Below are 24,624 nucleotides of genomic sequence, written 5' to 3' on the forward strand. Positions count from 1 at the left end.
CCTGCAAACACAGGGCCATGGCACGCTAACGAAACCTTGATGCACAGTGCAGTGAGCTCCATTTGGGTAATGTAGATAAGGCTTCAATTTTTATTGGAATCAGGGAGCTTGATCTTTAAGCCCTCGTTGCTTTTGTTCAGCACAGGTAAGGACTTATTTTATCGTCTTGGTCTTACATGGAAAATGTATTACCCTGGTGGTTTTGGTGTGCTCTGTAGCACTGCCTAATGAAAGAAGTTTACAAATGACACCTATCAGCTTAATCCAACTGGTCGAAGAGCTGAGCTGTATGAAAATGTATGACCCAAGAAAAACAACCTGGGAGACACATATGCATAGCTTTGCTTCTCACTGCTAATATGTTGAAGTTGTCCCTGTTTACTAGATAGCCTCAGATGTAGATTAAGCCACTGTGTTAGCATGAAACATACAATAAATTCATTTTGTTCCTTATTACTGGTGACCACACCAGATTTGGGAAACCTGTGGATTTTATGAATCCATGAGGTCAGAGGTGCACCCAGACTTCATGGGATGAATGTGGACCAACTCTCTCCCTGTCACTTTTTCCATGCAGCCTTTTCGAAGAGGACATTATGTCCTACATACCACTGCAGGCTGCCTTCCACCCTGGTTACAGTTTCTCTCCTCGCTGCTCACCCTGTTCATCACCCCAAAATTCTCCAGGTAAGGGGATGGGAAAAATAATACAAGGTCTTGCATTTGTGGTATTTCTTCTGATAAATACACAGGGGAAGCTGTCAGCCTGCTAATTCCAGTGCCCACTCCAAATCTGACCCCAGCTGCTGTGTTACTGAATCAGTCACCATTGCTGTTGTGTATCTGTTGATACGTTAACAGTAGCTGAAACACAGAGCTCAGAGCTTGTCCATATGAAAGAAGGTATTTTCCTGCTTTTTGGGGAGTTGGAAAAGATGAGGATAAAAGAATGGTACCCTCCAAACAGAACTCACTGACAGGGAAGCACATTCATATTCTGTGACAGCAGCAAAGAGCAGCTTCTAAATCAAAGGTGTATTACAATACTTCCAGTACTCCGATAAAGTTCAGTGTCCTCCCTTTGGTTTTCTAAAGACTTCTGTTCTTCCCAAGGCACATCTATTTTAAGACCTGAGGTGATCATCTTGATCATCTAGTGTGACCTCCTGTGTTGAGCCCATTAACTTAGGTTTGACAGGAAGCGTATTTTCCAGAAAGACATGCTGTCTGAGAAGGTTATTTCCAGCTGTGGTATGTCTCTGTAGTTATTGTTTATGCTATAGAAATTTGAGGAGCTAATGTCTCCCTTCTGCCAAGATATACAACCCCCACCACAGTCTCACTGCATGGCTATGTCCAGTGGCCATTTGGAGGGAATCGACAGAAATGTGATCTGAAGAAATCCAGTTTTGGCTGAGCTTTTTAAACATTCATTTAAATTACCTGGTTTCAAACAAAATTAATGGACAAGACACATTCAGCTCTCAGAGGTGGCGGTGGAAAATTGGAAGGTTTTTCAATGTGAAGGTTAAGTGCTGAACCCTTGTCTGTAGGAGGACAATGTTTTATCAGAATGTCCTGTTTTCATCATTGGGTTTTAACACTGTTGTTAATACAGCTCCCCTCATCTACATTGGGGCAGGTCATAAACAGTCTCCTGCAAGACAAAGGTCTAAGTATTTAGTGAGAACATGGCCTAGAGAATATTGAAACCATGGCACTGGTCTTTTACCTGTTCTTGTGAAAACACAGGAAGGGCAGATATTAATTTCTGGCAACACACTGCTTGCTCATTTCTGCCACTGGCTACATAGCACATGAGAACACCTATCTTCTTATGTCCTGAGGGAAGAAAAGCCTTAACAGAAGAAGTGCCACAAGGGATTCTCATTGCACTGCATGTAAATATGCCTTTCTATTTTACCAGCAGAGACAATTAGTAATGTGCTTCCCTCCTGGCAGCCACGATACTTTGTGCTCCCAATAAATGTGATGGGTAGGGTTTTTGTGGCCTTCCTATGGAGAATTTTCTGCCAGATTTCTCATTAAAGGGCTTGTTTTTATTGTCTCCTGTAATGAGATAGGGAAATGGGATTTCATGGATCCATTCTTTGACTCTTTATGGCATGACACTTGCTTATACAAAAGGACTAATCAGCTCCTTTGAGAATGCAGACTTCAAAACGAAGCAGGTCCCAAGTTGCTGGAAATCTGCTGTATGTGTGAATCACAACAGGGAAAGGTAGCATTTCTTGCTGACATAAATCCTTTTTGATGCTACAAAGAGGGTTTGTGTTGATAGCTGGAAGTGTTTCATATACTGTCAGATTAACATAAGGAAACCTGATTCCCAGCTTGGCCAAGGTGCTAGGCTCCAGTGAGAAGTGTTGCTTTGAGCTCCAGAGGTTTAATCCTGCCAAGTAAGGAGATCTCCCATACAGTGTAGAGGAGAGAGATCTCTTGAAAGTGCAATAGTAAAGAAAAGCTAAATACCAGTGCCTGTGAGTGGGAGTCATGCATGCCAGTCTTCCTCTCACCTTTCTGATCCTTGAATTCCTGTCCAGATCAATCACAGTTAAAGGCTGGAAGCACAAAGGCACACACAAGCCGAGGTTAACAATTCTTCTAGTGAAAAAGATGCAGCCCTTGGAAATCATTGTAATCACTGCAACATTTTCCTCCCAGGTCTGCAGCGAGCAAGTGTAAGAGCACCTTCTCCATATAGGAGGGACTTCGAAGCCAAGCTGCGTAATTTCTATCGAAAACTTGAAGCCAAAGGGTATGGGCAAGGTCCAGGTAAAATTAAGTGAGTATTATGGCAAGTCGCTCAAATAGTCTGACATGGTGTAGCTTTGTCTTTTATCATTATCCATGAATGAAGACACTGATAGGAAGCGGGAAACACACCAGAGAATGAGTTTTGTACATGAACCATTACCAGGGCAAGGTGAAATCTTAGTATATCCTGCAAAAGAGTGACCTTCAAGTGGCTTTTGTGTGGAAGTTTTATTTCTTACAGATTTGTATTCTTTTAGACTCCCATTCCTGCCTGTTATTTGCTAGTAGAAAAATCATATGTTCAGGCAAACACCCATTAGGGCTTAACAACTATGTCATTTGTAATGATGAAGTGGCTCCAAATCCTTTGGATCTACATACCAGCATAACTCAGAACCAGAATATGGCCTTGCAGAAGTTAGCCTGTACATGCAGGTTTAACTTTCAGTAGTTCTTTGTGCTGGTAACCCTCCTGGATCTGAGCTAGAGAGATTTTCACCTCTCTTCATGCATTTTGGGATCTTTGTCACTTGATTGTGGAGTTTGCTTTCCAGACATCTTGTTATTTGACTTTTGAGTCTGTACCTACTTGAGCTCAATCTAGTTACCCAACTTGGCCAAAAGACTGTATGTTTCAAAGGTATTTCCTGGGCATCTGGTAAATTTATGCATCAGGTTGGCTCCTTACCAAATCACATCTGTTGTAGGGAAAAAAAAAACCACCTATGAAGCCAGGCAATTTGTTCCAGGCAAACATCATCATCAAAATACTCTTACAGAGCTGGGGAGTCCAAGCCATTGCTTGTCCCTTTTGATGTCCTGCTGAGTGCGTCTGAGGCAGACATAAAATATATTTTGGAAGTGTCCATGAGCATATGAACAAGAAGGATTTCTTACACAGATGTTTAAATGTACTATTCATTAAGTTGTTTTAGAGGTTGGCAGGGGCGTGAGAGGTGTGTTGTAAACAGAGGCTGATACTCCCTTTGCTTACTCTGATACAGAAGCAGTAATTCCATGGACCTTCACTGGATTAAATCCAGAAGGAGTTTGGGTCCAGTCCCAAGAAGCCTCATGCACACAGAAAACTCACATCTCTTCTACCATACAAATTTGTACATAGTGTTACAGAGAGTTTTAGCAGTAGAGCAACCCTTGGAAACTAATCACAGCGGTGTGAAGAAACTCACCTTTGAGGCACATAGAAAAGCCTAAAACAACTCACTGAAAACCCATAATGGCCAAGTAACGTGTGCAACTTCATTAAGACAATGAATGTCTGTCTTTACCAGCTCTTGCTTACCTTCTGCCTCACAGGCTCACACAAGACTCAGTCATTAGATCTCTATTTCTGCCTCCCTTTGCAGGTTAATTATACGGCGTGACCACTTGCTGGAGGGCACCTTCAACCAGGTAATGGCATATTCCCGCAAGGAGCTCCAGCGGAACAAACTCTACGTCACGTTTGTTGGCGAGGAAGGGTAGGGAACTACAAAATGCTATCAGTTTTGAACTAGCTGTTAATGTTGCAAAACATAGAGTTGACTAATGCAGAGCCTCTCTTGTTATGTAATGTTTCTTTGGTTTTGTTTTACCTCCAAGTGATTCATCTTAAGCTCAAGCATTTGTTAACAATAACAATAGCAATACTGCTTCATTTTCTTATAGCACCTTCCATCTAGATGTCTCAAAGTGACAATTAAGTGGTTAAATCTAATGTCATCTTGTTGGCATAGGCATTTTGACTGCCTGGAAGGTAAAACTGAACTACAGGCCCATGTTTACACACTGAGTCAGTCTCAGGACTATAATTAGAGAGCAGGCCTTTATCCCCTTTGTTACTCTAACTCTTCCAAATGGATCTGGTTTTCCTTCAACACTTTTTGCTTTGCATGCCATTTAATAATCATTTGTTATCCATATGTGGACTTCTTCTTTCTGGCTGAAGCAAGAGATGTGAATGCTGTTTAGTTCTTACAGTTGAATTCACCCATTTTGGAAGCTGGAAGTAACAGAAGCCTCTTGAGAAGGCCTTCTCTCAGGAAACTTTCTGCCAGCCTAACAAATCCATGAGCCACTCCTGGATGATTAAAGCCAGCCCCTGAACTTTTGTTTCCAGTCTAAACAGAACCTTTCAAAGCCACCCTGGCTCATCTCAAGAGCTACATTACAATTGAGGCTTAATCCACATGCTTTTAAAATGGAAAGATCATTGAGCATATTTCCAGTGTTCCATATAACAAAGGCATGAAATCACATTTCAGTAGCTTTGCATATAAAGTTTCTTTTTTTAAACAATCCCATGGGTAGGATTTTGGTTTTCTCGAAGAGAAGAGTACTGAACCTCCAGAGGTGTAACAGGAGGATGGGCCAGCCTGCCCTTTATCATCTTTGTCATTTCACGAGTCAATTATTCAACCCCTTGTGTTTATGCTTCCATAACTTCAAACATAATACAGAACATCTGATCCAGCTGCAGAATTTTCCACTTCCTTTACATTTGTTAAGTAGAAGGAATAGTGCCCACCTCAGAAAATCTTTTGGCACATGTGATATATGGCTACAAATCATTTGTTCGCATTGCTACATGTATATTTATTTTACAATGAAAAACCTACCTACCATTATTAGAGGATGATCTGTTTTTAATTAGTCCATCACAGTTGGGTTTAATGTATTCATGAAACTGTTTTGGTGTTGGGTTTTCTGGGGTGCTTTTTCAAGTTGAGATAATTGGAAACAGCTTGATTTTTAGAAAGCAAGGAGAAAAGGTGACTCTGCAGAACAAAGTCATGCAACAGCAAAGCAGAGCTTAAGGTGTACCACATGTATTTGAAAGTGCCAGAAAAGTAGAAGAGTTTGGATGGAACAACTGAGGAATCACCACTTTCTCTTGAGAGAGTTCTGTTGGGATTTGGTCTTGTGCAGCACTGACCTTTATGTTGTACCTGTAGCTAAGAAAGCATTATTGGAGCTAGATTGTACCTGTGGTTACATCTCAGCGTAGGAGAGTATGAGCAATTTCTGCTTCGGTCTGGGCTGTGGTCTGTGAGTCCAGCTGTTCATAAGGTAGTTCAGACCCACTCACTACAAAGCAAGCCTTCTGCTAGCCAGCCAGCCAGAAGGCTGGGTCTTGTACCTCAATCTACCAAGCCTTTGGAGCAAAGGAAAAGATGCTACTTACGGGATGTGCCTGTGTTATGATTCCTCCCACACCAGTCTAGATGCTGGTTAAGTTTCAGTATCATAACCTGTTCAGGGATCAGAATCAAGTTTTGAGAGGAGAGATACACCATGTTAGAAACGCAGTGACTGTGCAGGGGTAGGCGTTAGACAGCAGTCAGTGTTGGCAAAACCCAGGGAATTCACTTGAATGGGAATGAGCCTCATTTTAGCTTTTTTACCTTTTCCTTTCCAGGTTGGACTACAGTGGCCCCTCCAGAGAATTCTTCTTCCTTCTGTCTCAGGAGCTCTTCAATCCCTATTATGGGCTGTTTGAGTATTCTGCCAATGACACTTACACTGTACAGATCAGCCCCATGTCTGCCTTTGTTGAAAATCACCTGGAATGGTAAGAGCATTTTATGCAGAATTGAACAATTCCTTTAGAGCAATAGAAAAATGGAAATGGAAAAGCTGTGAATTTAGACTGTCTAAATGTCACTGCTTCTGCTAGGAAGAAGTGGGAATTAGGCTGGGAGACAGAAGGGAGTGAGCAAGTGTAAATACAACAGCAGGCTCTGAAAAATGAGTTATGATGAGGTGCTACTATTAAAATGTCCTGCTTGCATTACCTGTGACTTGATGTTTGTCAAGTCACTTCTGTATGAATGTGAAAAGGACAGGGAGAAGTGCTCTGCTTTATGCAGGCCTCCTCTCCTTGGTTCCCTTTCAAGAATGGAAACTGTGGTCTTCCAGTACATCCAGCTGCATTGTGCTTGGGAGCTGTACACTACGAGACCTGTTGCTGCTCCGTACCTGCTACAAGCCTTAAAAAAAGAGCTCAATGAAAGAGGTTTCCCTTTTCTGCCCTGAGTGTCCCTGCTTGTCTGTGACAAGGCCAGCAGCGCACTCAGGTACTTCACCTTACCAAGTATGTGGACAGGCAAATTGCTGATCCTGTTTCTTTATCGAAAGTCCTGAATGCATTATGCAATCTTCTCATTTTTCTATCTGCCTCCAGATCTGTCTGTCTTGGGGAGTTGTTTTCACTTTGATAGTTTCAGATGTGGCTCAGTGAAGCATGGGCTGCAAGCCCTGGGCAGTATTTGATCCCTTGTAGGATTTCACTTGTGTCAAAAGAAGTACTGCTGCATGGGTTTGGTTCTGTGATGTTTTTTTTTGTCTAATCAATCTCACCGGCTCCTCTCAGAGATCCTTGTCTGAAATGGAAATAGTACATGCCTATCTATTCTTGTAAACAGATCCTCCTTCTCTTTGCCTTGGGGTGGGCAGGAGATCAAGAACAACTAAATGGTTGTACCCTCACTTCTATTATGGTTGCAGTGGGCGAAAAGGGATGTTGCTGGGACTAGGGTGGTCTCTGAATTGGGGTTTTTGTATTACCACTTCCAGGAGCAGAGTATTATGCTAACAATGATCCTTGCATTATCTTAGAATCATAGGATGGTTAGCATTGGAAGGGACCTTAAAGATCATCTAGTGTTCCTCTACTGGCGTTAGGAAGAGAGCAGCTTAATTCCTGTGATTTGTCCATCTCCCTAGGCAATCCTGTTCACTAGACATTATGCAGTGGCTTCCCAGTTTTCCAGAAGAAATTCAGTCTGTCCTGTGTTCAGCTTAACAGACAGCATGCATAAACTTTTGATTTAGAAGGCTGTATTTGTGAAGATGCATTTTGATTTCAGGACACGGGACCACTTAGGCAGCTGCAAGCCCATGATCATTCTGCCCACACTGTGAGCAAACTGGACAGAGGTCTCTTTCTCCAGAAACGTCATTGCCATGTTATCTCAGCAATGTCTGTAATAGGCACTGATACTTATCTGTTATAAATACTGTTGGTGCAAAGAGTTCAGCTGCAGTTTTCTTAAGTGATAAGTAGAGCTGCAAAAAGTATATGCTCTATTTGATTCCCTCATTGAGAGATTTCAGCTTGGAAAAGGTAGGGTTTTAAAGGTATCTTCAGCATATAGAACAAGCAGAAAGGCACCTAATATGGTTTTCTATAGCAGTTAGTATTTAACTCAGAAATAACTAGCAGTTAGACACTTAGCACAATATTTCTCCAACTACATGTATCTATACAGGCTACTTGTATACAGAATGTTATTTGGCCTTTGGGCATTTTCGGTTTTCTTCTTTTAGGGAAGAGAAATTAAGTCCCTTGGCCTGCAGATGGAAATAAATGCTATGAAGGAAGAGGTTTGTACATAAGGTAAATAGGGCAAGATTGCAGAACCCAAGGGAAAGATAAGCAATCCAGTAAGTGCTTGGAAATACTTCTTGAACCTGTTATGGAAATAACTGTCTGAGACCAGGAGTTTATAATTAGCTCGATAAGTTCCATGACTGGCTTGTAGATATCTAGACATTATAATGGTTTTATGCTGTCTACATTGCCTGATCTCAGCTATTCATGTGTAACCCTAGAGTACTGCGCTCAAAAGTCTATGCAGCCAGCTAAGACAGGATTTGGACCAAGCTTTTTAAAACTCATGGTGTGATCTTCCCAGAAAGGCCTTATAGGCCAACTGCTCTAAGGACACTGAACTAACTTGTTTGTCATCATTTGGTCATGAGGGATGGGGCTTTCTGAAGTTCTCAGTCTTTTCTCCAACTTTTGTTCTCATCAAAGTCAGTGCTAAAACTTCTGTTTCTCAGATTTGCTTGATGATATGATTCCAAAAGAGCCTCCTCCCTCTAACATGCGAGAAATAAAGATCATTTTCCTGTTCCCAAATGTGTTATGAGGCATCGGTTAACATAGATGGATGAATCAGTTTTGAGAGTCCTAGGGTCACAGATAATTAATTCATAGGCTTTTCAAAGCTTGAAGTTTGATGTCAGTCATGAAAACCACAGGAGCACAATTGGGTTAGATTTGCAGATTTCTTGAGCTGAATGCCTTTCAATGCTGTGGGGCTTACCACTTCTGTGGAGTCTACCCTCAGCATGTTCTTCTATATAGTAATTCTGCCAGACCTAGCCAGACACGGCTATATTAAGAAACAAGGCCAGCAAAAAAAATCCCTCTAAATCCTTTTACATTTTCTCTTCCTTAAGCGAGTGGTGAGTTTGAGATATTTGCAACAAAATGCAAAGATGAGATGTTTTGCTTGTATTGGCAGAATTGAGAAATACACTGCTCTTCCCCACCCCCCACCCCCCGGCCTAAAATACACTGCCCTTTTTAATGGCTTATTTCATGCCTTGCTCTTTGTACAAACAGCATTCTGAGTCCAAAATGAGCACATCAAAGCATGGAGTAGTTGTATGTATGCCAAGTTAAGAAAGAGACATAATGACTGGAAAATATTTCTCATTTATGGAGAAACTGAGATTTAACACCTTTCCTGCAAGCTTCCATTGAATAAGGCTTTTTCCCTCAGTTAACATATGTGCTGTCTGAATACACAAAATAGAAGATACCACACATTTTCAAAGCTTAAGAATTATTTTAAATCCCCCTCTATCTGGAAGGACACAGTTATGTCTCTCTAGTCCTATGAAGTTTGATGGTACACATTTTTATGTGCACGCTGCAGGATATACCTGAAGCTTATAGCCACAAGAGCTGCTTTTAACCCATGCCAGTAATGAGACGTTCTATCTGATCTAGGGTAACGTGTCTAGCTCTTTACCTGGGTATTTGGAAACACCTTCTAAAATACTGCTTACCTCCCACTTATGGTGGTTTGCCCTTCTCCAAATAAGTGGGCAAAATGTGGTGGCAGCTGCTTTGTATTATTTCAGAGAAACGAATATGGGTTAGCTTAGAAATAACTTGCTCTTGGACAGATCCTGGCTCTTGGTGAGGTGCTTTTGGCAACTGAAATAGGTTGACTGACTGAAGAATCCTCCTCAAGTTTTGCTCAGTGTGCTGGGAGAATTGGGGAAGAGTAAATGTTTGTAACACAACTTCATGTGAAGTTAGAGGTGTAATATTCAGTACAGCTCCATAATTTACATACTCATAGATGGCTCCCAATAGCTTACCTCAGTAGCTTCTCACTTTCCTCCCTGCTAACAGTCCTTTGACAGATTTTAGACTGACTTTCAGTTCCCTGCAGCACTGACACCCAGTATTAGAGGGTATATGCAGAGATACCTTTCCACTGGGGTTAAAAAGGTTTCCATCTATGATTTGCATGACTGAGGTTTCATTGAATATTGTAGTTCTCCTTTTCACCAAAAATAAGTGAATAATAAATGGCTGCATGGGTAAATTAACCCTGAAAGGAACAAGATCCTGACACAGAATAGATGGAGGAAACGTATTTCTAAATTCTGGGAACAAAATATCTAGTTCTAGAGTTTGCATCATCTCAAATCTTCATCTGTGTCACTGATCACTCTCCCTGTATTCTTCATGGTAGATTTTCAAGAGGTCTAGAAAGTTGCTGGTGTCTTTTTACTGCATCTCATTCATTGTGCGTTCTGACAAAATGATTTGCCTAATCATGCTGTGGCACACTGTGATTTCCCCCAGGTGTTTGTTTTGTCTTACCATTTTCCATAGTGTTCCCCTGTTCAGCTCTAGCTAAGCAAAATAGTAACCTGAATGTTTGTTTCTGTGATGATTCCTGGATTATTTTCACCAAACCTGAAGAGTATTATGTCTGTGCTGTTTCATCATTCACATGGCTACCAATGTCAGATGATATGATTTGACTGTCATCATAATATCACATAAGAAGTTTAATTTCTTAAAATAAGGCAATTTTCAGTGTTCTCTCGTGAACTTTCCTTCCCTATTGCTTTATCTGACAACAAAAGCTCTGTTGTTCACAAAACAGTCTTCACAACCTGCTGTCAGGTGGAAATCCAGTCTCTCTCTTTCATGTCTTCTGGGTGGGCCAGAGTTTTCCTTCACAGCAGTCCTGCCCCCAGGAGTAATCCAGTGAGATAATGTACTGCACCCTTCTTCAGGGGACAGCACAGTACTCATGGCATGGTCATCTGCACCAAACATTTTGTCCCCAGATCACTTGCCTGGTCTTTTATCTGATTCACCCCAGCAGTGCATTTCACATCATCTACGTTTGGAGTTTTAGTTCATTACATGTTTGTAAATGTGGAACCACAGCCAGAAATCTGAAGAGAAGCCCAGGCTCTGCATAGAAGACCAGATGGCCTAGACAGATAAAATTGTTCACAGACATTCATTTGGAGATCTGAGGGATGCTAACTTAAAACATCTTATTCTGTGTTTTCATAGAGGATTAATGACAGCATGTTGTTTTTAACAATTAGGCATATGTGGACCTTGCTGTGACATTTATGCAGCCAGAGAGCAGTACCCCAGTGTCACAGTTATCTCAGAGGTATTTACAGCTTGCTACTCATGCTTCGCATTCTGTATCCATCTCAGAAAAGGCCTGCTGTGTTTTGTTTGAATAGAATTTAATACATTTATTTAACAGAACCCCGTTAGAAAGCTGAAGACTTGTGAGTAAAATGTTTTTGTGCGTGATCATAGAAGACCACAAAGATGCTGATGTAGTCAGACCCAGTAGCCCAGGTCCCTAGAAGCTATAGATTAATTCCTGGCTGCAGTGCCCTAATGAACTCCATTACCTTAACACTCATTTAGAACTGCTTTCTTCATTCAAGTTCCAGCCTTTCTTTCTGCTCTCCAAACCCCCTCATATTCTAGCCCATGCTGCTGAAGCAGAAACTCTGCATGTATTTCTACATCATATTGTGCAGGCAGATGCAAGCCTGTTGCACCCACTCTCCATGAAGACACAGATTTGCTTTCCCTGTTCTCCAAGCCAACTGACATGGTTACTGCAACATTGAGCTGGGAAAAAAATATGCTGGCTCCCATCAGGGTGGGTTACTTCAGACTTGGCACTGCCTCAGTTGCCTTTACGTGCTCTGGCAAGCTTGGCACATGAGTAGAGCAAGCTCCCTTGGCCTGCGCAGTGCTGTGTGGCTATAACCCCAGCCAAACTCTGACCCTCTCTTTTATTGATTTTGTGTAAGCAAGAAACCACATAACCATCGCTGTCCATCTCAAGCACGCCAAAGAATGCAGGGTGGTGTTTTTCCCTTTTTTTGTTTGAATAAACCCAAGAAGTACCAAGAATGTTGCAACCTCAGCTGTCCTTTCTCCTTCTGAGGAGCTTGGTTGATTTTCTTCACCCACTTTCCTTAGGAGCTGAGCCTTGTACAACTGTGCTGCCCAGCTATCAGGCAGTTTCCTAACCAGTTTGTGACCTATTTGACAGGAAGGTAAACATCTCAAAGGTACTTACTTCCTGAAAGCAAAACTTGCAGCTGGGTAAAGATAGAAATGCAAAAGAGAGCCTCAGTGAAGGCAGGCTGGTGAGCTCAGCAGTTATCTGTTCTGTTCGGCCTCTGAACTGGCCATGTAGCATGGGCAAGCTGACAGGCCTATCACAGGCACAGGCTGTGAACCAGCTATACATCATGTCAGTAGCTTGAGGATGTCGGGAAGAGCTGTGAAAGCTCAGAGGAGGCAAAAGCTGGAGATGCTCCAAAGTGTGGGAAGTACTAGCAGAGGTGTGTAGGAGGAACTGGAACTACTGCAGCATGGCAATGTAGAGCCATCAGAGATCGATCTATAGGAAACAAAGCTCCATTAATCCTGCTACACAGAGAATGACTTATTTCATTTAGTTTTTAAAGAAAGTGACAAATTGCCTCATGACCTAATGGGTTGTATTCATATCCCAGCTCATAGGATAGATTCAGGCACACTCTTTGGCTCTGTATAGAAACAGGCTTTTTATAGAAAACCTTTGTAGTCACAGCATCTAAGCAGGAGGTCTGCAAACAGCCATCACTCCTCTCCACTGACTGAAAGCAGCTCTGCACAATATGTGGCCAGAATTACTCAGTTATCTCTCTAATTTTGTAACTGTTGTGGCAGGCAACCTACATATGGCCCAATACCTGTTTATTAAGGGAGTCAGTAACACAGAGTTTGGTTTGCAGCGCAAATGTGCCAGCTGCGTGGGTCTACATTCAGGGGGAAGTATGAATTTGAAAGACCAATTTTGCAGCCATCTTGAAGGGACCTTTATATGCTACACTCTAAAAAATCATCCTCTTAAAATCAGATCAGATTGCCCTGGAGTGGGGCATCCAGCAACAGCCAGTTGTTTTTACAATTAGGTGGTTATTTCTTTGCCTCAGTTTCCATATGAAGAGCTCTCCTCCTATGTCATCAACTTGAAATCCATTTATGTACACTGGTGCTGTGAACTGCTTTGAAATTCTCAGATGAAAGGCACTATAGAAAGCCAAAGCATTCAATGTTACGTTACACTATAAATTTTAATTACTAGCAATACCTGATTTTAAATAAATTATGTTTGCATGAGAAGTTTTCAAGCACTATTGTAAATCTTCTGGACAAGAATGATATTAAAATAAATATGCAGCTGAAATAATTTTGTAAGACCTTTTCATGATGTGAAAAGTCTATGTTACTGAAATGCCTTCTCGCTGCTGCACTGTGATCTCTCTCAATGCCTTCTGTGCTTACGCAAACTTTGATTTTCCTATTAAGTTTGATGTATGACTATAAGCACATAAAGCCTGCCTCAACAGCTGGTTAATTATTTATTAAGGGTCAGGAGGAACTGGAAGATGAAAGGCAAACCAAACTGAAGGAGAAAAAAACCATTCTCTAACTGAGCTTCTACAGAAACTGGGTTTTTTATAAAAAGGCTCTGTTTTGTATTTATCTTATTTTTGGCTTTGATTTTTTCAAGTGCTTTTGAGGCTCTGAATGATGGTGTCACTTGGGTTGAAAGAAGAGATGTCTCTTGCAGTCTCTCTCCTTTTCCCCTCTCTGAACCTCAGTGTCTAGCACTGCTTCCATAATTAGAGTTTGGTTTGAGGGAAAGGCGGCTGTTGTGTTTTGTTGTGTTTTTACAAAAGTCATCTTTATGGGTTTTTCCCTTGCTTAAGGCCATGGAGTCTTTTGCAGCATTGTGGATTAAACTTGCCCGGAGATGGGAGGCTCCGCATGAAAATCTCTAGAGCGTCTCCACCTTGCATGTGGTAGAGGAGAAAAGGGTAAAATCCACATTGTCTCTGAGAATGTGAGCCTGCAGGGAAGCATCAGGGTGGGCACTGGTTGTGTGTTTATTTGTAGTGGCGAAAAGCTCCAAGGGAGTGATGAATGTCCTGGTATCTCTTGTTCCAGCCGCAGTGGAATGGCAAGGCTGGACTGTCACTGTGAAGTATTGCTCAGTCATCTTTGCCCCTCCTTATTTCTCACTACATTTTGTTCACACTTGGGTAAGGTAAAGCAAAGTCAATTAGAGCAGGTGCAGAAATTCCCAAGCTGACTTTTTTATTAGTAAACACAATTCATACATCAAAAGAAAGACTGCTCACAGAGCAGAATTGATTTCAGTAAATCACTCAAATCCATTTTGGGTGTTTCTGAGTAGAAAAGGCATTTCTCTTTGCATAGTTCTCTCCCTGGGATATTTTGACAGTTACAAGCTTTATTTGTCCATTGAAAATTCTTCTTCATTTCATGGTATTACCTTAGTTTTACTAAAAGGGAAGATTAAAGATTTAAATTGATCTGATCTGGATGCATCTAAAGGGAGAAGGGCAGTGTCAAGTTTGTCAGTTTGCCCCAACTTGGGACAGGAATATTTGTCAAAATCTAACTAAAATTATGGAGGATGAAGAAAATCCTGACCTGTCCACCCTCTGTATTTAATAACTAGAACAGAAAATTCAGTGTCTTGTGTCTGACCAAAGGAGCTTTCTATGTTGTGACTTATGACTCACATTTTGGAAGAAACAGACTAGAAACTGGAATTATATAGTTGTATCGGAAAGATTCAGAAAGGAGAAATAAAAACATTCTTGCACTTGAGGACAGCAACTTATAGGTCCAGGTCTGCATTCTGCATGCTCCCAGAAGGGGATCGGAGCTGTAGGTTTGCAGTGGTATTGATAAAAGTTGGAAGTGTTCAGTGATTTGCAAAACAAGACCTAAAACAGACTGTCAAGCAATTAATAGCATGTCTGAATGTGAATTTAGCACACAGATTTCTGAGCTTCCTCAATGGAGGAACCCCATCTGAGAGGCAGGGATCATTAGCTGAGTTGCAGAACAGTGCAAACCCAAGTGTGTGGCTTCTGGACCAGGGTGGTAAGTGCACGTGGCTCTGCACTGCAGATGACCTGTCCGCAGTTAGCTCAAGGATATCTGCATCGTGCTTCAGCATGTGGTGTAGACATTCATGGGTGCTTACCAGTGAGGTTATGATGAGCAGTCTCTCTCGTGCTTAGATACCCCAAACAGTGCCTCCTTTGACGGAGCAGGCAGTTATTGTGGCTTCAGCAGTCATAGTTAGCTATTGAAGGAAATTGTGTGGTCATTTGGCTTGTGCTTTTCTGTCCCTGTTGTCTGGCAGATGACTAAATCTATGGGTTTTCCCCTGTAGCTTGACCAGTTTGTTAACAATACATGGCAAAGCAAACATGAATCGTGCAATGTATGAAACTTTACTAACTCGCAGGTTTACAAAGTGCCCCTGCCATGACCAGTAGCTTTTCCAAAAGGTTTGACTCAGAATTCAACGTCTCTTGATAAAAATGCCCTTTTACTGGCTTAAAAACCCAGCCCGTGTGCATCAGAGTGAATTGGTCCATAAGGAGCTGTCATAAACTAGAGCTGAGTCACAAAATTTCCTGTCATTCATACATCATTTTATAGAAGGTAAGAAAATAAAAGCTGTCAAATAAACTAAACAGCTAAAATGGAGCTGGGACTCAAGAGAAGTGAGATTACATTCCTGTCTCTACCACTTGTTTTCTGGATAACATTAGATAAGTCATTTTACTTTTGTACTTATGTTTTCTCATTTGTCTAATGAAATTCTTTACTGTGAGGGTGGTGAGGTACCCAGGTTGCCCAGGCAGGTTGTGAATGCTCCATCCCTGGCAGTGTTCAAGGCCAGGTTGGATGAAGCCTTGGGTGATATGGCTTAGTGTGAGGTGTCCCTGTCCATGACACGGGGGTTGGAACTGGATGATCTTGAGGTCCTTTCCAACGCTAACTATTCTATGATTCTGTGATACTGTATTGGTGCTGATCTCCTTTGTAAGCTGCTTTGAGTTTTGCCTGTCAAAAATGCAGTCTAGGATCTGGGAATCACAAAATGTAGAGGTTTGTAGCCTTCTAGCCAGCAGTTCATACTTCAGTCTGCATCTCTTCTGTAGTTACTGGGCAGAATTGGAGGAGAGTTTGCCAACAGTTTCATAGAACAGTCTTTTTTATCTATTGTACCAGCAAGAGAAGCTAAATCTAAATCCCACAAGCAGCCCAGTTTCTGATGAAGATCATGTTTGTGATGCCATGTTTTGTCACGGTTCTCCCAAAGGAGAGATTTTATGTTTTTATTCATGAGATTGATAGCTCTGCAAGCAGAGAGGGCAAATCCAGCGCTCAGCCACACTTCCCATCTCCTCCAAACAGTATATTCATGGAACTTTGTTACTGATAAAATGACACATAACATGATTTCATGTTATAGAGAGACCATCTACTTTGTTAGTTTAAAGACATGAGTGGAAATCAATTCTCTGTTTCCTATGACTGGAGGCAGTGCTGCACAGACAACCTGTGACACTGAGGCTGGTGTGCCTGTGATAACTGCACACAGTGGAAGTCCCTGAGCCAGATTTGCTCCGTTCTGTATCTGCAGTAGTGACTTCTGACACAGTTCAGCTGATGTGCAGGGAGCCAAGGCAGCTACCTTGAAGGGAAACAGGAGGGGATACTGTGAGTTTCCTTTATCTACATTATCTTTCCCCTCCTTTACTGAATAAAGCAGAACAGCATGCAGCTTCTCTAATGAAATCATGGATTTTTCTCTTTTACACAATTAGGCTTTTAACCTTTCCTAATGGTTCATTTGTGGTGGGTATAGCGAGCATGTAAGGAAGATGGAAAGATATTTTGAGTGAACATGAAGTGTAGCTAGGTTAGAGACAAGGAAAAGACTTGGAGGATTTGATTAGCCTAAATAAAGAAGCAATAAGGTTCACATTATCTCATTGTTTTTCAGTTACTGGTAAATTAAGCTTCAGGAATGGCTTGAGGCTTAGTTACTAATTCAGGATACATGAGCTCCAGAGATTTAGAAGGACATGGATAGTTCACATTTCCATCATGTGTAAGCAATAGCTCTTTTTCATGTGGTTACTCTTTTGTACTGAGAAACAGAAATGTTGTTTGTGTTCCATTTGCAGATAAATCCAGAAAATAGAAGTAGGGCAAGCACTTGTTGGAGTGCCAGTATTACACTGACCTTTTGCAGCAGGCAATTCATGCAATAAACTTGAGGACTTGACTCAGATAAACACAGGTTCATCACATGAAACTCAGGTGCCCAGCAAAAGTAAAACTAACTGAAGCAAAGCAGGAAGGAGAGGGCTCACCCTGCAGATCTTCACCTAAAGAGAATTACCCATTCAGGATGGAAGTTTGTTTGTACCAGGTTGGTTTTCTCTCTGAAAATCAGTTTTAAACCTTTTTATCTTGCTCAGTTTCCACACTTGAGTGATGCCCATACATTTCACACATCTCTGAACACCCGCTTTGTATTTTATGACCATCTGCAAGCAGGCCTGCTGAACTGTCCACTTTCCATACACTTTACAATTGGGGCTACTTAGAAAAGGCTAGTGCTTTCTTAAATGAGTGTTACAAATTTCCTTTAAAATATAATTAAAACTCATAAGTTTTATAGGAATAGTAAGCAGACAGAATATTATCAAAGAGGGACTCATGGAATATGCTCCTTCATCTTTTGATGCCTGAACAAAACACCTTGGCTCTGAGGTGAATGTATCCTCTATTAAATCCCAGTGACGTCTGCAGGGATAAATCCCTGTAGGCTCTAACTGTTTAACATCCATCAGCTTCCAAGCTGGAAATCTGCACAAACAGTTGTTCCATGTCAGCACTCCTCAATGTTTCCTCTCAGTTTTAATTTGGAAAATAGACTGAAATTTAAGCTTACCCGACAGAATTTTCTCTGGTTTCATGCTGAGGAAGTGTGGAGATTAGCCTTGAAAAAAGTCAGTAACTGTCTGAAAACCTGGAGTGAGTTTTGACCATCTATGGGGTATGATACCTTTCAGTATTTAGAACATAATCCAAAGGAGGTTAAAAAGAAAACAACAGAACTTGGTCAGGTGGGTTATTACCATTCCTTCACAAGAAGTGTGTGTGGATCCAGATGAAGTTCTCAGGTGGGATGCTACTGTGGTTAATGTCAGAAGAGGTGGGACAAGTCCCTGCCCATGGCAGGGGGTTGTAACTAGATGATCTTAAGGTCCTTTCCAACCCTAACTATTCTATGATTCTAAGTCCTTAGTGTGATGTTGAAAGATGCCACATACAGTTGTCTCAATGTTGTAGAATTCTCCATATTAGAGATGCATGTAAGAAAAGAAAACAAGCCAACTATAATCTTATTACTCCTCATATTGGAATTCTCCTCCAGGACTAACAAAGGAATTATTTTACCTTTTCTCTTTAATGTGCTAAGACTTAGTGGAGTTTTGTCTATTGGCCTTTCCAAGAGCCATTCCTTTCCTATTAATGACACATGAGCTCATCAGATTCCTGAGCTGGAGAGGCATCCGGCATCCTGGTGGAATGCCACAGCGTCAGCCTCTGAGCCTACAGGTATGCAGAGCAAATTTGCCACACCACCAAATGACACGGTGGCAAAGAGGCAGTCTGCAAAGTCTGCAAGATGCAAGTCAGATAACCAGAATGGCGTTAGCTTCCTCAGCCTGCTTGGCTAACCTTCCTGACAATAGATCCCTCACATCATCACATTTGTCTGTTCAAATGCTCTGTCATTTATGTGAGTAGGGGTTAAATATGCACACCAAATTAAAGAAAGGCATTTGTTAATGAAGGCTGATAGAGGTGTGAAGTTGATCCACTGCCAAGGGTTTGTAAAGATTATCTGATGTAGCTCAGTACAGGACATGTTGGTCAAGTCCTGCATTGAGCCAACGCTGGGATAGGTGCTGCTAGTACATAGACACATCTCTGGTGCGTGTGTCTGACACACTGCCAGTTTGCTTAAAGTTCACAGTATATGAGGCCAGGCAGAGTTGCTGTAACCACCTGGTGAGCTTCTTTGCAAAATACACATCTTGAGAGCTTTCTTGTGTTAAAAAATAGAATAAAATTGTTCTTTGTTTAGAAAATGCCAGTGCTGGTGATCCCACCAAAATCATGGATTATTGCTCTGTATGTCATGCCCTCTCATCCAAGTGACAAGATTGCAAATCACAGTATTTCAGGCTATAAGAGCAGATTTTTAGTTCCTTTAATTAGTAGTTTCTGGCCTTCATGTTGTCTCCTTCACAACAAGGATGCTCACAAGTGTCTTCATCACCATGGAGGTTTTAACTGGCCTGTAAAACAAGCTGCCCCTCAGACTCTGGATCCCGTTGTGCCTGGTTTCCTACAAATTTGGGTTTCATGACTGAATTCTCTGTTGTCTAATAAGATGCTCCTTCAGAGTGAAGCCATTCACATAACTTGAGTCCTTCTCAATACTTTCCTCTTTTTAGGTTCTCTGCTCTTTAATAATGGTTGAGATTAGGCCCAGTCTCTTCCGCTGTGGAAGGACTAATGGGCTGTCCAGCTGCGTCCATCTGCCAAATAACATTTTCCCTTAAAAGAGGTGCCAAGGGCAGAAATCCTGCACCACAGTGCAGCCTCATTTTTTCAGCTTGTCTTTCAGGTGGCCAGAAGTTTATCTGCATGATTGAACAGCGTGAAACTTTAAAACTGGTGCAACAGAATGTGTAAATTTGTCTTACAGATGAAAGCAAAGTGGTCAGTACTGTTGTGAAACGAAAATGACATCTTCAGATTGGATGTGAACCATATTGTTGTCACCTCTCTTGAGCCCTTTGAATATTTTCTCACAAGCTACTGCATCAAGGAGGGCACACTTAAACACAGCTGATGTGTTTGAGATAAGGCTTGCAAGATTTTCAGTCTTTTCAATTCCATCAGGTGTTTCCTCTATTTAGGATTTCAAGTTTCTCGTACCATAGGCAATTTAGCTCACAAGGCATGGCCACCAAAGCATCCCTTACAGAATGATAAGAACCATTCTTCCCCTGTACACATAGATGGCAGTTTTGTCAAGGTGCATCATTCCCCATCTGAATCCAAGGAAGGACTGTCATATAAAGAAGTCCTGCGTTCGTTCAACCAGTTGAGAGGGAGCCCTGTAACAAAAGGTCATTATGGGTCCTGCCTTACTCTGCTGCTATATGATAAGGACCAGAGTAAATTAAATTTCCTGTGACTCACCTGCAACTGGGGGAAAATGTATTGCTAAGTCGCTGCTACAACATATGGGTTTGTCTGTCCCTGTGTACCCAGACATGCAGTAAGTATGCAGAGGAGAACGAGCCTGTTATTTTGCAACAGGCTGTTGTGAAAACAGGCTGTTTCAGGGGCACCTGCAGCCTCCAGAAGGAAAAGGAGTTAGCTGCTGGGTAGTGTGGAAACTCCTGCAAATAGGTCAGAGAGCTGTGTTGTTAAAAGCCAGAAGGCAGGTGTGCACAATGTCCTTTTTGAGTGGACGAAGGGTGTCAGTAGGAGTCAGAGCAGAGCAGGTCTCCTGCTCGTTAATTCTGTCTCTCCTTCCACCATTTCCTGTTCATTAGCTCCCTCTGCATCTCCCCTCTTTGCCAGAGCACAGTACTCAGACTGAGTCATTGTCTCTGAAAGGGAAGGGTGTTTTAAGGAAGGGCCGGAGCAAGACCTCACATTCCCCACCTCTTCCAAGCTATCTTTTCTGCTAGAAACCACTCAAACAAGCATTTTACACTTCCTTGGAAAGATAAATGTAAGTCAGGTTTAAAGAAGGTATGTGCCCTCCAGCCGAGATTTACCTTTGTGCTGCTTACTCTGTCAAGAAAACTTGTTTTTTCTGAGGCAACTGTCTCACCCCTCCACCCATGTTCTAAATCCGTCAGGAAGAAATAAACACAAAGGTCTGGTTTTGTTTTAACTGGCTTTTGTGAGGAGATCAATTTGTTTCTTGTTGCTTCTTTGTAGGTTTTGATAAATTTTAAGTGGTAGTGTTATGTTTGGCTGAGCATGGTGGCAGCTCGATGGTCTGTATAGACACACACACGGATAGACTGTTCCATTGTCTTCTGAGGAGAGTAGCAAACACCTCCCTTTTGATAGGTGTCTGTTGACTTACCATGGTCCACAGTTCTCAGTGCACTGCTGGATCATAGAAGTGCCATTTGTCACCCCAGGCACTGTCCAGAATGGACAAGGGGCCAGAGGTCCTTCTCTTACACCAGCTTTCAGATCAGAGTCAGGTATAGAAGGCTCTGCAGGGATACCAAAGCTTTGAGCAGAGGAAGAAGGGTTTGTGGGCTGCAGAGCTCACATGATGCGGCCACGAAGCATTGTGTCTGCTGGGATGATACAGAACTGCTAAGGAATACAATCTGCAGCATAACTTCTTTATCCATTGTATTGGCAGACACCAGGAGTGGCAGTGTCTTCTTAATTATCTCATCTCCTTTATCCAGACTGGTTAGCGCTGGACTTGTTTTCCTACACAGTTCTATTGCAAAGGCTGGGGCTGTGGAACCACAATCAGGCCCCAGGTTGAGCAAGCCATGGTGTGCCCAGGGCTGCTGGTGCAAGATCAGAGTGATATACCACAAAACCTAGAGTTGCTCTGCCCTCATTTGCTTAGGCTGACCTTAGTCCTTTCAGGAAGAAACACTACCCATAGCTTTTGAATGGTTTGATACACATCTGCCATAAGGCACTGATTCAAATTAAACTTGCCATTAACAGCCACCATAACATAGGCTAAACACCTTGGTCTAGGTGCAGTACCTTTTCATGTCAGCTTTGCATGAACGCTCTCAAAGCCGCATGTAGGTACAGAAGCGATACAAACAGCAAGAGGAAAACCGATGCTGCTCATACTTTCAAGCAGTTTCTTTGAAGAAACAGCATTGCCAAATCTTTCTTGGCAATTTACTTTCTGCTTTGCTTTACTCCAAAAGGCTTCTGCCTGCCCTGCCCTGCCCAGTTGAATAGCTATGGGGTGGGTGTTGTGGTGAGGAACACCCTGTGCTCATAGTATTTTCATTCAAAATGTACAGGGATGGATAGATGGAGATGGTGAAGAATGAAACCAAAAAAGCCGACATGCATTATTTAGGACAAATGGACTTGATTATAGATCCTGAAGGTGCTATAAAACTGATGGATTACAGCCTCAGTATTTCTGTGATTTGAGCTGTCTGGCTTCCACTGTGCTTTCATTGTGTCAGCTCCCCCTTTTCATTGCTTCTTGCTGGAAACATTGCACTGGAGCACAAGTGAAGTGAAGCAGGTCCTAACTAGACCCAACAGCTGCCTTTTGTTGCTGCTGTGGAAACAGCTGTAAGGGGGTAATATAATCACCCTTCTGTTACCAGTCAGCTGCGTATCATAAGCACCTTTCTTGGATGCAGGGGACCCAAAGGCAACTCCTGTGGTGATGTAAATGCTAACTGGGCCCACAGCATGCTATTTTGTGCCCCATTTGACATACTAAGCACTTGTTGTTCTGTCCCATGAGCATAAAATTGAGTGAGCGAATGGATATTCTGCACCGCTTTCGTAACAGTGAGACTCATGTTTCATTCATGTACAGGAGGGGGTTTCACATTCATTCCTGTAGTGGAAGAAATGGTTTCTTGGCTTTTTGATCTGTTTCTCATCTTTTGAGCAATAAAACTTCACCGTGGCGTCAGTCAGCTCAGGCCTGGTGTGCTCACATTTGGGGTGTTGTTTCTTTTCCTTTTTTTGACAAATAAGTAAGGTTTGGATGGGTGATAGGGGTTGTTTTTACAAAAAAAGAAAAAACCACCAGTTCTGTATTTTTCTGAGATGACTGATTTAAAATCAGATTTGATGGAATAATATCTGGTAAGTCATTGAAGAAATCATAGAAAGACAGATAGAACAGCTTATCACAAGTCACAGATTGTAATGGGCAGGGCACTATCTGGATATACTTGGAGCAGGACTAGGGGTTGTCCTTTGAAAGCAGAAACAGACACAAGAGTATGTAAACACTGAAGACAGCAGAGCATCACCATTAAGAAAGTGGTCTGGGAACAGCTAGCCTGACCTTTAGTAATGATTTTAATTCATGGTCTTGGTCACAACAGGTAACTTCATTAAACATCAGTTTCTCCAGGTAAAGGCAACTCACTACCCATTTAGAATACTTCAGAGCCCCACCCTGAAGAGCATTGTAACCAGTCAGAAATTGGATATACTGATTCACCAAATACCCTTTGCAGCTGTTTTGATAGTATGTTTTCTGCTGAGGGTGGAGTATTACAGTATGTAATAGCTAAAAACTGAGTTTGATGGAATCAATCTGTATCAGAACATTCCACTAAAGATCATAGATGGTGAATCTTCAGAGTGTTTACTGGTTTGGCACAGGAGAGCATATAACATGCCAGGTGCATGTATGGGTACTGCGGGAGCTGGATCAAAAAGAGAACCATTACTGATCAGAGGTGGGAAGGGTGGTGTTAGGTATCTGCTGGGAGAAAAATAATTAATGTAAGAAACTAAGAAACAAAACCAGTTGCTCACTCTGTAAGTTTCTGTGCTGAGTATCTTGAGTTACACTTCATTTGCTCTGTATGTTTATATCCCAGGTTCAGGTTCAGTGGTCGTATTCTTGGCCTTGCTCTCATTCATCAGTACCTTCTCGATGCTTTCTTCACAAGGCCGTTCTACAAAGCACTACTAAGGCTGTAAGTATAAGCATGCAGAAACTGTGCAGAAACAGTGATCCCACAGTGAGTCCTGCAGAGACACAGACCCTGGTGGAGTTGCTTCAAGCACTCTGACCTTCAAGTTCTTTCTGTGTTTTGTTGGTCTGTGATAGAAAACAAACATGTTTTAATTTTCCTTTGTCCCAGATCCTGCCTTCCTTAAATACCACGTTGATAAAAATGCATAATAAGTGTAACATTAACAAACAGACATTTGAAAGTACCAATCCATAATCCCACAGTTTACTAATTATCGATAAAGTAGTAATTTACTGATGAAGACCTGTCAGACTTCAACTGTGTGGAAGACTGAAAAGTATCTTTGATGGACCAAACAGAAATAACAACAAAAAAGGGAGGGAGGTCATATTAAGAAAAATACATAATTTCTCATGCCTCACTGGTGGAACTGGGTTTCATTCAAAAACACAACTTTGGTTCATTAGGTATTCTCACGTAATATCAACAGTGGATGTTTCTTCTTGGCCTTGTACTGTCTTTTATACTAGTAAGCAGAAGCTACCAGTAATATATTGCTTCCAGTGTCAAGTTTATAAGGTTAATTTTATCTGACAAGCTGTCTCTCTTTATAGACTGCAGTAAGTCAATGTACATAAAATTGGCAGCAATGAGAAAAGCCAGAAGTAGTAAGTTCAGACTGCAATTAAATGACAAAGAGCAGAATAAAACTTAGCTGAAATAGTTCATCAAGTAAGCTGATGCCAGATCAGCAAAGATACTTGTCTTAACATCCTTGGAGCTCTTTAACATATACTTGATTTATTAATATTT

At 41.7% G+C, this 24,624-nt stretch overlaps 1 protein-coding gene across 1 annotated transcript in view; it reads left to right on the forward strand.

Annotated features, from left to right (window-relative positions):
* The window catches only part of HECW1 (HECT, C2 and WW domain containing E3 ubiquitin protein ligase 1), a 248,112-nt gene that overhangs the window by 204,130 nt on the left and 19,358 nt on the right, over nucleotides 1-24,624 (forward strand). Inside the window, exons 19-23 of the mRNA XM_034062430.1 lie at nucleotides 578-687; nucleotides 2,686-2,806; nucleotides 4,146-4,259; nucleotides 6,197-6,349; nucleotides 23,713-23,811. Of these exons, the coding sequence (XP_033918321.1) occupies nucleotides 578-687; nucleotides 2,686-2,806; nucleotides 4,146-4,259; nucleotides 6,197-6,349; nucleotides 23,713-23,811 (597 nt within the window). The remainder of the gene's footprint in view (nucleotides 1-577; nucleotides 688-2,685; nucleotides 2,807-4,145; nucleotides 4,260-6,196; nucleotides 6,350-23,712; nucleotides 23,812-24,624) is intronic.

The sequence above is a fragment of the Melopsittacus undulatus genome, chromosome 1 (genome assembly GCF_012275295.1).
Source record: "Melopsittacus undulatus isolate bMelUnd1 chromosome 1, bMelUnd1.mat.Z, whole genome shotgun sequence".
Classification (NCBI taxonomy): domain Eukaryota; kingdom Metazoa; phylum Chordata; class Aves; order Psittaciformes; family Psittaculidae; genus Melopsittacus; species Melopsittacus undulatus.